At 36.4% G+C, this 14943-nt stretch overlaps 3 protein-coding genes across 7 annotated transcripts; 2 read left to right on the top strand and 1 right to left on the bottom strand.

The window, feature by feature from the left end:
* Window positions 1-1834: 1834 nt before the first annotated feature.
* LOC118052225 (deaminated glutathione amidase, chloroplastic/cytosolic) lies at window positions 1835-5581 on the bottom strand. Its single transcript, XM_035063117.2, has 9 exons — window positions 5329-5581; window positions 4814-4950; window positions 4522-4650; window positions 4281-4339; window positions 3586-3698; window positions 3414-3506; window positions 3229-3331; window positions 2888-2970; window positions 1835-2167 (listed from the first exon to the last, which is right to left on the bottom strand). Exons 1-9 carry the CDS (start codon window positions 5557-5559, stop codon window positions 2126-2128), a joined length of 990 nt encoding a protein of 329 aa, XP_034919008.1. The 5' UTR covers window positions 5560-5581; the 3' UTR covers window positions 1835-2125.
* Window positions 5582-6863: 1282 nt separating this feature from the next.
* On the top strand, window positions 6864-11512 carry LOC118052220 (probable protein phosphatase 2C 38). Of its 5 annotated transcripts, none has more exons than XM_035063109.2 (6): window positions 6864-7241; window positions 7419-7482; window positions 8018-8506; window positions 9730-10112; window positions 10421-10657; window positions 10797-11512. In XM_035063109.2, the coding sequence occupies exons 3-6, from the start codon at window positions 8182-8184 to the stop codon at window positions 11025-11027; spliced, it is 1176 nt and encodes a 391-aa protein (XP_034919000.1). In that variant the 5' UTR covers window positions 6864-7241; window positions 7419-7482; window positions 8018-8181; the 3' UTR covers window positions 11028-11512. The 5 variants fall into 5 exon arrangements, with proteins under 5 accessions (XP_034919000.1, XP_034919001.1, XP_034919003.1 ...); XM_035063110.2 differs by having other exon boundaries at window positions 6865-7241; window positions 9745-10112; XM_035063112.2 differs by lacking the exons at window positions 6864-7241; window positions 7419-7482 and adding an exon at window positions 9299-9512 and having other exon boundaries at window positions 8425-8506.
* A 457-nt stretch (window positions 11513-11969) lies between these two features.
* On the top strand, window positions 11970-14672 carry LOC118052229 (glutathione S-transferase L3). Its single transcript, XM_035063122.2, has 10 exons — window positions 11970-12367; window positions 12723-12797; window positions 12966-13026; window positions 13139-13225; window positions 13300-13398; window positions 13479-13578; window positions 13662-13738; window positions 13943-14050; window positions 14224-14304; window positions 14417-14672. The coding sequence occupies exons 1-10, from the start codon at window positions 12153-12155 to the stop codon at window positions 14426-14428; spliced, it is 915 nt and encodes a 304-aa protein (XP_034919013.1). The 5' UTR covers window positions 11970-12152; the 3' UTR covers window positions 14429-14672.
* Window positions 14673-14943: the final 271 nt, after the last annotated feature.

The following is a 14943-nucleotide window of genomic DNA, read 5'->3' as shown; positions in this document are numbered from 1 at the left end:
AAGTTTCCTGTAGAGTAGCTGAACCTAACACTGATTTGATCTTTTGTGTCAAGTGTCAACTGATGAGGCAAGCTGTCTCAATCTCAGTTGAATATGAACAATTTTTGTATGATAATGCTTTAAGGGTAACAACTCTGGCCAGGCTTTCAATGGCCAAACAGATAATAATGGCTACAATTAAAGTGAACGGAGAGCTTGCTCTCCTCGTCGAGACTTCTAAAATGGTTTCTTGGTTATAGTTATCTTTACATCGAGGCCTCTCTCTGTATCATGTTTCTTCGAAGCATCCTTTATTAGTGACTTCCAGTGCTATTTGTTTTTATTATTATTAATATGAATATTCGGATCAATTTATATGTATCTTAACTAATTTTATAAATCCTGAAATTAATGATTATATATCCTTTTAGTGATTCTAAAATTTATAAAACTCAAATCAATAATTTATAAAAAACAAATCTAAAATATAACCGGGAGTCAACTCCGCCTCCTACTTCGGTAGTGTTTGGCTGTGCGTTTTAACCTGTGTTTCGTCAAATTTTGAAATTTTTTTTTTTACTAAAATTGAGTGCGGTTTGTACTTTTTGGATCATTTTGATGTGCTGATGTTAAAAATAATTTTTAAAAAATAAAAAAAACATTATTGGCATGTATTTCGGCACGAAAAGCTATTTAAAAAACAACCACTACCACACTACTAAACACACTCTTCATCTGCTTGCCCTTCTCAAGGGAATTGCGTTGCGCTCCAGTCCGTGAGGCACAAGGATACAGTAAACATAAAAACATGGAGAGTAATCCTTGTTAACACCACCTAAAAGAACCACGATTTTTAGGTAAAGCAACCATCTGTTGTATAAATGTTAACAAACCTTGGCTCTGCATTATCAGGATTTAATGCAGCCGACGGATTAGCTCTTAATTCCGGGGAGCCTTCGCCGCCCTCCATTTCTGTGATAATTAACATCACCATAGAAACAAATTTGTCAAATATATGCTTTTCTCGTTTCAGTTGTTTCAGCATTTATTCACACAATTACAGGCATTGCTGACCAAAAACAACTGAAGGAGACATGAATGCATTTCACAATTAGAAAAATAAAATAAAATAAAAATCCATAATTAGAATTACAATGATAGATTCTACACTAAAGCATGAAAAAAATCCCTTAAATAAGAAAATGAAAAAAAATACACAAACCAAAATGTAATTAACCATAAAAACCATTTTTATTGGAGAAATTGAAGGGATTCAACAAGAGGCCAGAAAAGGAAACGTTACTTTGAGCTGCCAATTTTTAAAATAAAAAAAAGACACCTCCACATTGTCACTGCAATTACTTTGATATATTTTAAAAAATAACCTCCAGTTATCCAACTACCACACTCCAAAACTACGGATGGTCGAGAACAATTTGTTTCTCGTGAAAATCACAACAGAGATTTAGGCAAGCCCAGCAGAAGAGTGAAAGTGTCTTGCTACAAAAGCAAGGGTGAAATGGATCTCTGTTTGCAAAACGAAAGCCCTTTGATGCTTTCTTCTTCAAACTCCTTCGATGTTGATGTCATACATTAATAGTTGCAGTCTCGCAGTCATAATCCACAACATTTACTTGGAAATATTCACAATGAGGAAACGAAATTGTTATCATTCTGTAGTCTCTAACAGTATTACAAATGTGATTAGAAAGTGTTTTGACTTTAAAATTGAACTGTTTTTTATTAAAATTTAAATTTTATTTTTACTTCAAAATAAATCATTTTGATATATTAATATCAAAAATAATTTTAAAATATTTTAAAATATTATTTTAATATATTTCAAGCAAAATAATTATAATTTAACCAGGCATGCTCACTGACAAATGACATTGGAACTTAATTTCATGTTATTTTAATGACCCTTCTCATCCTTGATATGGAAGTGAGAATATAGATCATCGTTCCTTGAATCGAATGCCACAACAACAGTTTGATGCAAGCTTGGCGGCACATTGTCTTGGACAAAATAGCACAGATGAAAGGCATAATGCCTTCCCTTGGAGGCTGGGGGATATATATATATATTGCTTGCTGTTCCTTTCTTGTAGCTGGTTCATCCATTGGGGTTTCCTCGACTGGACGATCATAGAGATGCAGATTTCCAGAACTCGATGAGCTTCCTTTGCTGGAAGTATAAGAGATTGCATTTCATTACAAATACGAGAACTTAAATAGAATGAATACATACACGCACCTGTAACCAAAAACACACACACAAACACCGACGCATGATTGTATTATGGATTCACATATGCAACTTCTAAGGCATTAATATACAAATACTCGCAGAAAACCACACACTGACACCTGCACCTACGCAAGGGCGGGACACATGCATGCATGCCAAGCTGAGTTTGAGTATACAGATGCTTACAGATTCTAATTCTGGCAGTAGAGGATGGACATGGGGGGGGGGGGCAGTTGCTTGATTAACAGGCAGTACCAGGCCCAATGTGGCTCAAGCAGTTAGGTTAGGCTCTAACTAGGCTATAGTTCAACATCAACCCAACCCAGCCTAATAGACGCAAGGCCCTGACATGACACAATTACAAGCGAAACAAATGAATCAAGCACCAGCAGTGTGGACCTGGTCCATACTTCAAGTGCTTGTCCCTAGCCTCCAAAGCAGATTGGCCATCAATCCAGGCTCAACTTTATATATGCATGCCTTTCCGAATCAAATCTCTCGGGGGCTAGGGCCACTATTGAAAACTAAAGGGCTGCTTGGCTATTTCTACACCTGTGATTGCCATTTCTCCCCCTCCAAATTTTATTTTAGTTGCCTTAAATAATCGCTAACTTTTAATCAGTCTCGTATCCTAGAGTTGAATAGAGTGGGATTTACCTTAGCAATTGGTATTTTTGCTCTTACTGAATCAATCAATGAGAAATCAATATCAGCCACAGTAATCCCCGTTGAAATGCGATCTGCAAAGAAATAGCAAAACAAGTTAGTAATCAGTAAATTCATCAAACATGCTAGTGGTCTATAAACCAAAGTACACAGCACATACAATAGAGGCACCACAAGATAGAGAAGAAGAAGAAAGGAGTAGAGGAAATTATCTATGAGTCTGTTGAATGAAAATAAATAACATGGAGTGCAAATAGAAATGCATTTACAATATTGAGACTCTTCACTCAAGGATAGGAAGAAGTGCTAGAACTAGAGACAGTAATTCTCACCAGGCAATCGACCAACAACAGTTCCCCAAGGATCAATTATTAATGTGTCACCATAGCTTTCTCTTTTTTCATTATGCTTTCCAGCTTGGGCAGCAGCTATTACCTGACGTGGGAAAAGAATTACAATTAATCGTGCGTAGTGGACACAAATTCATAATTCCATTAAGACAGAAATGAATTCATACATAGCACTGAGTCTCGATTGCACGAGCACGAAGCAAAATCTCCCAGTGTGCCTGACCAGTTATCGTTGTAAAAGCAGAAGGTACCAATAAAATCTGCAAAGGATAATAAATGCTTCAAGTTTTAGATGCTTAAAGTCAATTTAAACCAGAGAACACATAAACTGAATTATACCTGGGCTTCATGCTGGAATCTGAGCTGCTGGTATAATTCTGGGAATCTCAAGTCATAGCAAACTGATAAACCCAGGCGTCCAACAGGACTGTCAACTGCAACTATATCATTTCCTGGAAACATAATTGATATAGATGGGTTATGCACAGAAATTTGTGTCAAGAGGCACTAACTAGGAACAAGGGAGATGAAAATGCTAACAGCACGGGAAAATTTTACGAATGCATTACACATGGCTAATTCTTATTAGAAAACTGTATGAATTCAAAAACATGGATCCAAGAAAAATAAATTATTGGAGGGTCTTCATCAATCCAAATAGCATGCTACGTTAGGCATATTGGCTGGCAGTCACTTTTTTTTCCATAGATTTGCAAGCATGAGGTTATGAAAGCAAAAACGTCAAAAACAATCTATTATCCATCAGGAAGCTTCATACACTGAACCAAAAGCAGGTGTTGGCAAGCCAAAACACATGAGATAAGATATTTGTTTGTTCAACATGCAAGTCCATCACATCGATGAAGAGTTTGAGCCTGTTTGAGAGTATGATGGGGGTTGCTTTCCAAAGTGTTTTTCGCTTGGAAATACATCAAAAAGATAAAAAAACAGTAAAAATAATAATTTGAAGCTTAAAAAAAATTCAAAATTTTTCAAAAGGACGGTTGGCTTGCAATGCCAAACAGTGCATTCACCAGGTTCTGTAAAGCTGCTTTCCTTGTATACACGTCCACCAGGAACATCCACATCAAACCTTTATTTAGAGAGAAAAGGTTTGTTTAGCTCCCATATGGATAAATTAAATCAAGATAAACACAAATCAATATAAAGGAAAGAATTACATATCAGCTTCAAGCAAGCGATGCTCATATATACTCAAGAACTACAGTGACAAGAGAAAAACATCGCAACAAAACACAGAATTAACCATCTTACAAATGTATTTTACTATAACTGCTTCTAATATTCCCACTGTCATCAATGATAACATGTGTGTTGCGCAAGTGCGCATCATCAGATCCTTTTTCTTGAAATCCTCCAAGTGACAGCCAAATGCCCGCCTCCCTGCAATTAAATAATCATAACCATACGGCAACAAAAATTCTAATACTGTGCCAGCAAAGAAAGTAAATAAGAACACAACGAATAAAATGGGCAGTGTCTATCAACTACGAATAAAGAAAGGAAGACCGCAATGCAGAGAAAATAAAGCGAATTTACATATTACCTAGCCAACAAGCAATACCGTTGCATAATTGGTCCGTCCAAAGGTTCCGCAAGCTTAACACTTTCCCCATCCTTTGCCGCAATGAAAGAAAAACTTTCAGGAAAACAAACCAACTTTGCCCCAGCAGCCACTGCTTCCTTCACATACACAACGCCCCGCCAAAATACATAAATTCGTTTAGAACCCTTTCTCAACAGAGAGGTGATAACTACAATCGCAGGTAATCCTCACTGTACTTGACACACGCACATGTGGGGTCCACACCCAGTGTTCGACAAGCATATCGAGGATTCCATTGTTTCAATAATGAGAACGAATAACGCAACTATAATCATTGTATTAAAATTATCAATTAAATATTCACTGATTAATAAATAAAAACGATTGTCAACGCTAATTACACTAATTTTGATTAAGTCAGTACTAGATATGCGTAATAAAAAATGAAAACCAGAACAGGCCAGCAGTAAATAACAAAAACTGTGTGCTGATGAGAAATTGAAAAGTGAGAATACTTTGGCGAGGCGAGAGCAGGTTGCGAAATTGGCAGCCAGGTCGTTGATTGACGTCATCTGAACTGCAGCGACTCGGACTGAGTTCGATGCCATGGCTGGATCTCTGGAAATGATGCCACTTGACTGAACGGTCAGTGAGCGGGAGCGCACGTGACGGGTCAGGCACAGAAGAAGAGTCCTGTTGCTGTTTAGGTGGACGTAGAAGCGGCAGTTGTAGAGACAAAATGGCATCGTTTAAAAGGAGAGAGAGGGATCTTTGATGATGTAAATACTGACGAAGGAAACATGTCCCTCTTTCCCTTTGATGTTTCTGTCCTTTCTGTTTTGATTTATTTGCATAATGGTGCTATCACTTTTCTTATCTTGCAGTCGGCCCCTGAAGAGCCATAAAGCCTATGCATTTGGCTGTTTTATTTGCTTCTTATTTATTGCAACTTGATCCTTATAAGAGAGAGCATGGATACTATTTAGAACAGCCAAATTAATAATATAGTTTTTTAAATATAATAAATATGGTTTTTTTAAATTATTTTACCAATTTAATATTACTTGATTGACTTGATGGGTTTAAAAATAATTCAATAATTTTCAATCAACTCAATGATACAATAAAATTAGTGAGAAAATATTATTGCAATGACTAATATTTTAGTATTTTTACAAGAAAAATAATAAAATAACATTTTATTTAACTCTATATTGGAACATGAAAAACAGGCAAAGAAGAGCAGAATATTATTTTTTTTGTTTCCTCGCCATTTAGCACCTGGTTTGAAGTTGCTCTAATAGTGTGTGGTGTGGATTGATGCAAAAGTTTGCAGCGTTGTGAGTCTATTATTTCACAAACATGCTGTATTTTATGATAATTCTGGAAGCTTATCTTTTGAATCCGAAAGAAATATCATCTATAAAAACCATATTTATTAAATCTAGTTTTGCTTAGCAAATCAATTTAAGAATTAGCTGACCCAACTTCTAATTCAAAATTAGATTTTTAAAAAATATTAACTTTGAGTTAATTTTAAAAATTTATATTTTAATTTAAAAATTAGTTGATTCAACTTCTTCTTAAAAAACTATTAATTTTGAGTTAATTCATTTGATTCCAGTGTATCAATTTATAAATTAATAGATCCTATAAAAACTCAGTTTGATTTTTGTTTCTTTCAAGATTTTAATTCTTTTAAAAAAATTGAAATATTTTGATTTGTCCAATTAATTCATCAAATTCACAAAACAAAATTGATTTAATAACTTTAGATAAAATCATAATATTTTTTTTAAAAAGTGAATTCTTGAAATTTATTTTTAGAATTGAACATTGATTGATTGATAATCTTATTCATAAAAGCCCCACTCAACTTCCAACTCCAAGAAACAATTTCTCAAAAATCAAAATAAATATAATAGAAAATCTGAATCATTTTCACAAAGGGGAGTTTTAACATTACTATAAAAAGGACAAAAGAAGATGAGCAAAAGCTGCCTAAAATGACGGGGCTTGTTAAAAGGTCAAAGTCAAAACCCCTCCCATAAAGCAACTAAACTAGAAAAAGAAAAGAAAAAAACAAAACTGAAAATCACGACCTAATAAGCCCACCAAGGAATCAGAGAAGAGAACCTTCTTATCAATGGATTTCCTTCAAAACCCAAGATTTGTTGTATAAGTAATTACAGTCCTCTATTTCTTTAACCAATCACAACTCCACAATCTCTCTGCCTGCGTCTTTCTCTCTCTAGATCTATCTTTATTACAACCTTATTTTCTGTTAGAACATTCTAAAATCCCTTCCCTTGGATTTTTTTTTTCATCTAATAAATCCTTCAAAGTTTGGGCCTTTTTGCTTTTATCTTAAGGCTTCTGCATTGAAGGATCATAAAGTTTTGTTCCTTGCCTTGAAATTGATTACAAGGTATGTTTAGAAACTTCTTTGATTCTCAAAAAAAAAAAAAAAAAGTTTGCAATTCATTTCATGCAATTTTATGAGAAACCTGCAATGTCAAATTTCATTATTTCAAGGGGATTTGGTCCCAAGACATAATTTCTGGGCAGTACCTATTATCTGTATTTTTTTGTGTTTATGTTTCAGGGTGATGGTGTCTGCAATTTGACTAACCAGAATCCCTCAAGGCAACTACATATAGATTCTCGAGGTATACATAATTATCGTCAGATAGTCTGTAATGTGCTGTGATTTTCATGTTTTGGGTCCTTTCCTTTACATGCCTCCTAATCATTAAGATGATCAATTTTTATGGCGCCTGCATTTGATTATTGTCTCAAAACTTAAACTTCTCTTTCAAATACGGGGCCACACCATGACGACACAATTTTGGTTGATGCATTTTCTAAACTCTACATTATCCAGTTTATAGATATGCAAATTCATCTGGTTCATTAGATTGATAGTGTGTCGGAATATGACTTTTTTAGAGCCCATATCATGCAGTTTCTGCACCTGCAAAGCAATATGTTTGTTGCATCTTGAATTTTTGATGAGGCAGTGGTGCTTGCGTTTTGGTGCCTCCATAAATGTCATGCTATGCAGTTTGTGCATTATTTGTCATTTGTTGTATTGCGCATTACTTTTCTGATTTATGGCCTGTGGATTTTAATACACGTCAAAATCATTTTTATGCAATTTCTTGGACATGTTCACTGGCTTCATAATATTGTACTCCTCTGCAGATTAATGGTGTCTGCGCTCAATAAGGGTTTAATTTCTGATACATCTTTTGTGGGGTTGGAGATTGGTGAGAAACAAGAGCCAAGAACAGTCTCTTATATACTTATTGATACTGATTCAAGGAATAGTTTGATTTCTGGGTTATTTGGGAGAGAATATGTAAGTAATGGTATCCGCAACATTGATGAGATTTGTTTCACCCTGTTGGAAGCCTTCCGTCGAGGGTGAAAATTCAAGTAATGGTGGGGATGCTGCTGGCAGAGCTGAGGGATTGTTATGGTACAAGGATTCAGGTCAGCATGTTAATGGGGAATTTTCAATGGCAGTAATTCAAGCGAACAATCTATTGGAAGACTGTAGTCAGCTTGAATCAGGTCCAATGAGCTCAACTGAATCAGGTCCTCATGGAACATTTGTTGGAGTTTATGATGGCCATGGAGGTCCAGAAGCTGCCCGGTTTGTGAATGAGCACCTTTTTGAAAACATCAAGAGTATGTTTTTTTCCTCTTCCATGATGAATTTCATTCTTATTCAAATGATTGTATGCTGTCATTCATGTCATCCCAATCTGGATGGTTGATGGTTCTACAATTGCTCCATGAATATCATCAGTGAAATCTTGTTTTTCATGCGTGGTGATGATTATTGTTTTCCACTCATCTTGATGTTGGGCTATTTTGAAGTTCATGAGTATGGTGGATACTTTTTTGTGTTTTAGCACCCTGCCCGAAGTACTATTCACCCACCATGAAGATGCTTTTGTTTTTCACATGAAGAGGTCAAAACAGATTATCTAAGTCAAATTGGAGTGCATTTTAACTATTTCTTTTATTAAGGATCATCGGTTTTTGTTTGGATTTTGATCAGGGACAGAGATAGGTTTCAGAATATGTACAGGTTTAATAAGATCAACGGAAAATTAAAACTGATTTCATATTAAAAAATCTTTTCCAGATATATATGAGTTGTGCTAGATTAATGGAAAGTCAAAACTACAACTTAAATGATCTTTTAAGAATAATGACAATGGATGCACCAAAACAGTTATGTTCCGAGCATGAGAGCTTCATAATTCCTGCTTCAACACCTCATTTGCGTTGAGTTGCAAGTGTACTTATTATTTGCAAGAATTCGTTAAGCAGATTGTGTTTCTGACGTGAATGGTGCGTTATACTCATATATATGTTTTATTCTTTTCATAATGTGGATGTGTATTTTTTTGTTTTCGGGATATGTGGGCTAGATTGATCACTTTTAGTGGAGAGTCTTGGGTTGTTGTGCAGGAGGTGGCAGACTACTTGTCTTTGACTTTGTAGGTTTCAAAGGAGGAAAGAGTTAAGGACTTTATATGGTTTTGTTTCTTCTGTGCTGTTTTTGGTGTCCTTGGTTGGAGAGCAATGCTGGAGTTTTCAGAAATTAATACTCTATGAAACAATTATTATGGGCCAAGATAGTTTCTCGTTCTTCCTTGTGATGTTATGCATCGGGTGCCTTTAGGTGTGTATCCTTATTGGATATTGATGGGACTGGGCTGCATTATTATGATTTGTTTTTATTTGCTTTCTTTGGAGGATAGCTCATTCACCTTCGAGTTTTTGTATTTGTTTGGTTGATATCTTAATATGATTTTCATTTATCTAAAAAAAATTCTTTTCTTCTGCCTTATTTAACTTCTTGTTTATATAGCTAATGCGCATGTTCACTGACATGACAGCTATTCATGGTGCAGAATTCACGTCAGAAAACAATGGAATGTCAGCCAATGTTATCAACAAAGCATTTTTGGCAACAGAAGAGGAATTTCTCTCTCTAGTGAAGAAGCAGTGGCTAAATAAGCCACAGATTGCTTCTGTTGGTGCATGTTGTCTGGTTGGTGTAGTATGCAGTGGTGTTCTCTACATTGCAAATGCAGGAGATTCTCGGGTTGTGTTAGGAAGACTGGAAAGGGCCATTAAGGAGATCAAAGCAGTTCAGTTATCATATGAACATAATGCAAGTATAGAATCTGTGAGAGAGGAGTTGCATTCATTGCACCCTGATGATCCACATATTGTTGTTCTAAAGTGCAAGGTTTGGCGTGTGAAGGGTCTGATTCAGGTGAATATGGGCCTCTCATATAGCTCTTTTATCACGCCTTTTTTTGAAACTGCAAATTGCTTATTGCCCCAACTTCATTCTTTTTTTGCAAATCAATTTCAATATATTACGGTAAAAAAAAAAAAAAAAAAAAAAATTAGTTGCGGTGATATCTTTATTTGGCACCTGATTGCCATTAAGCTTTTTCTATGTTCCACTAGGCACCTAATTTTTCTTTCTATTTCTATGATGATAAATGGTGGCATTTTATATTCATGATTGCTGATATTACAATCTAATCTGTTGGCAAATCTTTGTTGCTTCTTCAGATCTCAAGATCTATAGGTGATGCCTATCTGAAAAGGGCGGAATTTAACAGAGAACCTCTGTTAGCTAAATTTAGATTGCCTGAACCCTTCGATAAACCAATTCTTAAAGCTGAGCCAACAATTTTAGTGCAGAAACTCAGCCCTGAAGATCAGTTTCTTATCTTTGCATCAGATGGCCTGTGGGAGCACCTAAGCAATCAGGAGGCAGTTGACATTGTCCACAGTTGTCCGCGTAATGTAGGATTGCTGTTTATGGTTTCAACTTTATTTTGTCTTCATGTGACTTACTGTGTTTACTGGTTGTCTATAATACCTTTCAGAATCACTCCTTTTCCTTTGCTTATGAAGGGACCTTAATTTATCCAAGTTTTTGCAGGGTGTTGCAAGGAAACTTCTCAAAGCAGCACTTTGTGAAGCAGCAAAGAAAAGAGAAATGAGATATTCAGACTTGAAAAAGATTGATCGTGGTGTCAGGAGACATTTTCATGATGATATCACAGTCATAGTTTTGTTTCTTGATTCGAATCTTGTCAGTCGCAGCTCCTTCCGTGGCCCCCTAATTTCAATCAAGGGAGGTTGTGGTGTCTCTGGAAATGGCAACACTTAGTTTGAGAATTCTTGTTCCCTCAAGCCCCATTTCTTCATTCGTTCTGAGAAACTCTTTTTTTTTCTTTGAAGAGAAGAGAGTTGAAAGAATACCCCATCCCTTTTTTTTCCTTGTTTTGTCAATTGTATAGCCACGCATCTCAGAAACCTACTTATGTAACGTCTTAAAAGACTTCCTTAGGTAGTATAGTTGATGCCTTGACTGACAGATACCTTAACTAAAGCCTTGGTTGCTGTCTGGTTATTGGCATATGATACTTGCTAAACTACCTACTTACAGTAGCTGTGGTTTTACTCAACTGCCTCGAGAACTAGAAAAAATAATCCCATTTAAATTGAGAGTCACCATGTTATTAAGTTTTAGTTCATTGAGTTGTCCATTTCCGGTGTGAGTCAGGATCTGCCATCTGGCTCCTTCCAAGCTTGCTGTGTATATTCCCCTTCATCGTTCCTGGACTTGTATTGCAATAAGAAATTATTGGGATATTTCTGCGTGTCATCAGTTTGTGTTTCACTGCACTGTCTAACGGAGTAACAGGTCCAACAGCGGTTATTGTTTGTGCTTTTTTCGTGGGACAGCATCTGGATTTAGCTTTTGCACAGACTAGATTAATGTGTTTATGTTAATTTTACAACTCTCAATGGATTCCAGCCCGAAATGATATGTAATCCATGGGGTACCATCCTCTCCTGGCAAAGCTTAGTGTGCTGTTTGCTGTCTTTAATACAGAATTGTGCCGGCTATATCAATAATGGGCCTAGCCTGTAGTTATAAAGCAGAGTGATCTGAGATGGACACCTGAAAGAGGCCTCTAAACTTGAAACAAAGGAAAGAAGTGGAGGACAAAGTTTATCGTATATGTGGTTGTAATAGCATAAGAGACTTTAAGGGTAATATCATTTATCAGGTGGCTAAGAACAACATTTATTCAGACCAAGGTTTGAAGTTCGAGTTCTGTTCAGTAAAATAACATATCTACATTCAATTAGCTTAGCTCATAAAGTTATTCTAACCTTGTCTTTATGTTGGATCAACGTTTGCCAATCTATGGCAATAGTAATAGTAATAAAAGCTATGGTAACAGTAGTAAGGATCTAACTACCCCTCAAAAAAACAATCGGCAACATGGCCACATTTCTGCCCATGAACTATTCCAATGGTTCAGCACCACTGACGCCTTCAAAACATCTTTCTCTTCGTTTCTCTGTCCATCTATCCTCCAAGAAAACAAGAAGATGGCTAGGCGCTGATGCCGTAAAACTACCACGTTATCATTCGCTTCAACTCCAACCACTAAGCAAATCCAAAACTGGTCCTATATCAGCAACGATGGCTACTGGGTATGTCAATTGTCCTTACATGTACATACTTGCATGAATTGGATTGGTTGTTAAGAGTTTCTGTTTGGTTGCTTGCTGAGAAAATAAAAGGAAAGGAAAAGGATGATGAAAAACTGGCACCTCCCATCTCTACTACATGAAATACTTGCTTTGTTTGGTTGCTTAGAACATCGGAACCCTGTTAATTAGCACTTAATAAGAGAAATAAAAGATAGACTTACTTTTTCTTTCACAAATATTGCAAGATTTCAAATCCATTTTGTTTTCAATTGGCAGTCAAACAGGTCAGTGTTTTTTATTCTTTTGGTGGTGGATTTTAGGTTTTCTTTCTTTTTTTTGGCAAAATTTTGTACAGAAGTGGGATAGAAGTTCTTCCACCAGTTCTTACTTCTAATTCAGAACCACCTCCAGTTTTTGATGGAACAACAAGGTATGGTCTCATTTAGTTCACTTGCTTGCAAATTCACAGCTTATGCTATGATAAAATTGCTGAATTTCTTTATCCCTTTACCAATGCATTTCCTCCAATTCCTAAATGGGTGAAAATTAACTAGTAACTTATCTTACCATGTTGTATGTTGCATTCTCTATGTTTTAGGTTGTACATATCGTACTCATGTCCCTATGCACAGCGTGTGTGGATTACCCGGAATTGCAAGGTTATTTTTACAACATTTCATGCCCTGTCCTTGGTTTGTTTAGTCTGTATATAATTTCGTCAATACAATCAGTTTGTGGCAATGTTTTTGTTTCATCAAATTGAAAGAGCAGGGACTTCAGGACAAGATAAAATTGGTTCCTATTGATTTACAAGACAGGCCTGCTTGGTACAAGGAGAAAGTGTATCCTCCTAACAAGGTAAAGCTGTTTGATAATCCCAACTAGTGCTGCTGTCTTCTTTCCTGGATTGGTCATGCAAGGTTCTTGTGCAGGTGCCTTCACTGGAACACAATAACGAAGTGAAAGGAGAGTCTCTTGATTTGATTAAATATATTGACAGTCACTTCGATGGGCCGTCACTTTTTCCCGATGTAAGATTCAGATTATCCTCTATATCATGTGCTTGAGCCCTCCATTGAAATGGATAATTGATGTTCAGACTGAATCATAGGATCCTGCAAAGAAGGAATTTGCAGAGGAGTTGTTTTCCTATACTGATTCATTCAGCAAAGCCAATAATTCCACATTCAAAGGAGAGGCAGATGAAGCTGGTGAGAACAATGCTTGCTGCCTTTGATGTTTCTCTGTCCTCTAAAAACACAAATAAAAAGACTGAAGTGGTGAATTGCCCCAGGTGCTGCATTTGATTATATTGAAACCGCTCTTTCCAAATTTGACGACGGGCCCTTTTTCCTTGGGCAGTTCAGTCTGGTAAGAGAAGAGTCCTGCATATCCTGTGGCAGCTATACCTGCTATCTGCTACAAGCTAGCTTGAGTTTTATTTCCATCAAGTGTAGCATAATAATGCTTTATATGTCAGTGAAAGTTTATACTGGCAGGTTTTTATTTTCTTTCAAATCTCATTTATTTTGTATATTGTTGAAATCTGAATAATGAATGATCTGATGTGCACAGGTGGATATAGCTTACGCTCCATTTATCGAAAGATTTCAGCCTGCCTTGCTGGAATTTAAGAAGTATGACGTCACTGCGGGAAGGCCTAAACTGGCTGCTTGGATTGAGGTATGCTCAAACTGCTGAATCTTTCTTCTGTTCTATTCCCTGATGTCATCCTGTCAACGGTCCATATGCAGTGGTGCATATCATAGTGAACATGCAAGTGATTCTGTGGAGTGTACTGTTATGATTCAACAATTGAAACATTGTGAAACCTCAACTTAATTATATCTGTGTAGGAGGTGAACAAAATAGAGGCTTACAACCAAACCAGGCGCGAGCCAAAGCAGCATGTTGAAACCTACAAGAAACGCTTTGCGGTATGGCTTGCTACTGGATTTTGACAAGAACTTGGATTCCTGAAATGTTACAGATTATAAAAATGAAAAAAAGAGTAGCTAATACACTTCTCTGACCATGTTTCTTGCGCAGGCTCATTTGTGAAACTATGGTGCCGTCTCTACCATGAAATTAAATTACTTAGTTCAGATTTTTCTACAAGGCTTTATGTGTGTGTGTTAATGGTGCTAGTAGAAGTGAATACAATCACTATGGGGCTAGTTTGGCCTCCTTTGTGCTTGTTGGGTGTGACTTTTGCGTTGTGCTTCGAGATGAAAAATAAGGAACTGTTGGATAATATTGTGTCGACAACAATTACTGAGGATGCAGGATGCTTCTCATTTATATATCCATGTACTCGTAATGTTTCTGGACACGATCAAAATGAGCATGCTCTAGATGACAGCACAAACATAGAGCAGCAGGAAAGAATGCGTCATGGTTTATTTTTGTTTTTCAGCAATCAGATACGGCCTAAAACAACCATAGTTGGTTGTTTAGAGTGTTAGCTACAGTAACAGCACCATCAACACGTGGTGCTTCAGAGACTAGGGTTGCCGATAAACGGGAGAAGACTCTTACAATTTACAAAGCAAAATATTGCAATGTCATGCAAAGGC

This window comes from Populus alba, chromosome 8, assembly GCF_005239225.2.
Source record: "Populus alba chromosome 8, ASM523922v2, whole genome shotgun sequence".
NCBI classification, from domain to species: domain Eukaryota; kingdom Viridiplantae; phylum Streptophyta; class Magnoliopsida; order Malpighiales; family Salicaceae; genus Populus; species Populus alba.
Note: the sequence above shows the minus strand (reverse complement) of the source record. Positions and strands in the feature narration are given on the sequence as shown.

Coding starts and splice junctions, on each gene's coding strand:
- LOC118052220 (XM_035063109.2), top strand. CDS start 8,182: ATGGTATCCGCAACATTGATGAGATTTGTTTCACCCTGTTGGAAGCCT. Junction 10,113..10,420: donor GTGTGAAGGGTCTGATTCAG/GTGAATATGGGC, acceptor TTGCTTCTTCAG/ATCTCAAGATCTATAGGTGA. Junction 10,658..10,796: donor TCCACAGTTGTCCGCGTAAT/GTAGGATTGCTG, acceptor AAGTTTTTGCAG/GGTGTTGCAAGGAAACTTCT.
- LOC118052225 (XM_035063117.2), bottom strand. CDS start 5,559: ATGCCATTTTGTCTCTACAACTGCCGCTTCTACGTCCACCTAAACAGC. Junction 3,332..3,413: donor CAATCGAGACTCAGTGCTAT/GTATGAATTCAT, acceptor TTCCCACGTCAG/GTAATAGCTGCTGCCCAAGC. Junction 2,971..3,228: donor TGTTGTTGGTCGATTGCCTG/GTGAGAATTACT, acceptor ATTTCTTTGCAG/ATCGCATTTCAACGGGGATT.
- LOC118052229 (XM_035063122.2), top strand. CDS start 12,153: ATGGCCACATTTCTGCCCATGAACTATTCCAATGGTTCAGCACCACTG. Junction 12,798..12,965: donor GTTTTTGATGGAACAACAAG/GTATGGTCTCAT, acceptor TCTATGTTTTAG/GTTGTACATATCGTACTCAT. Junction 13,739..13,942: donor TCCTTGGGCAGTTCAGTCTG/GTAAGAGAAGAG, acceptor TGATGTGCACAG/GTGGATATAGCTTACGCTCC.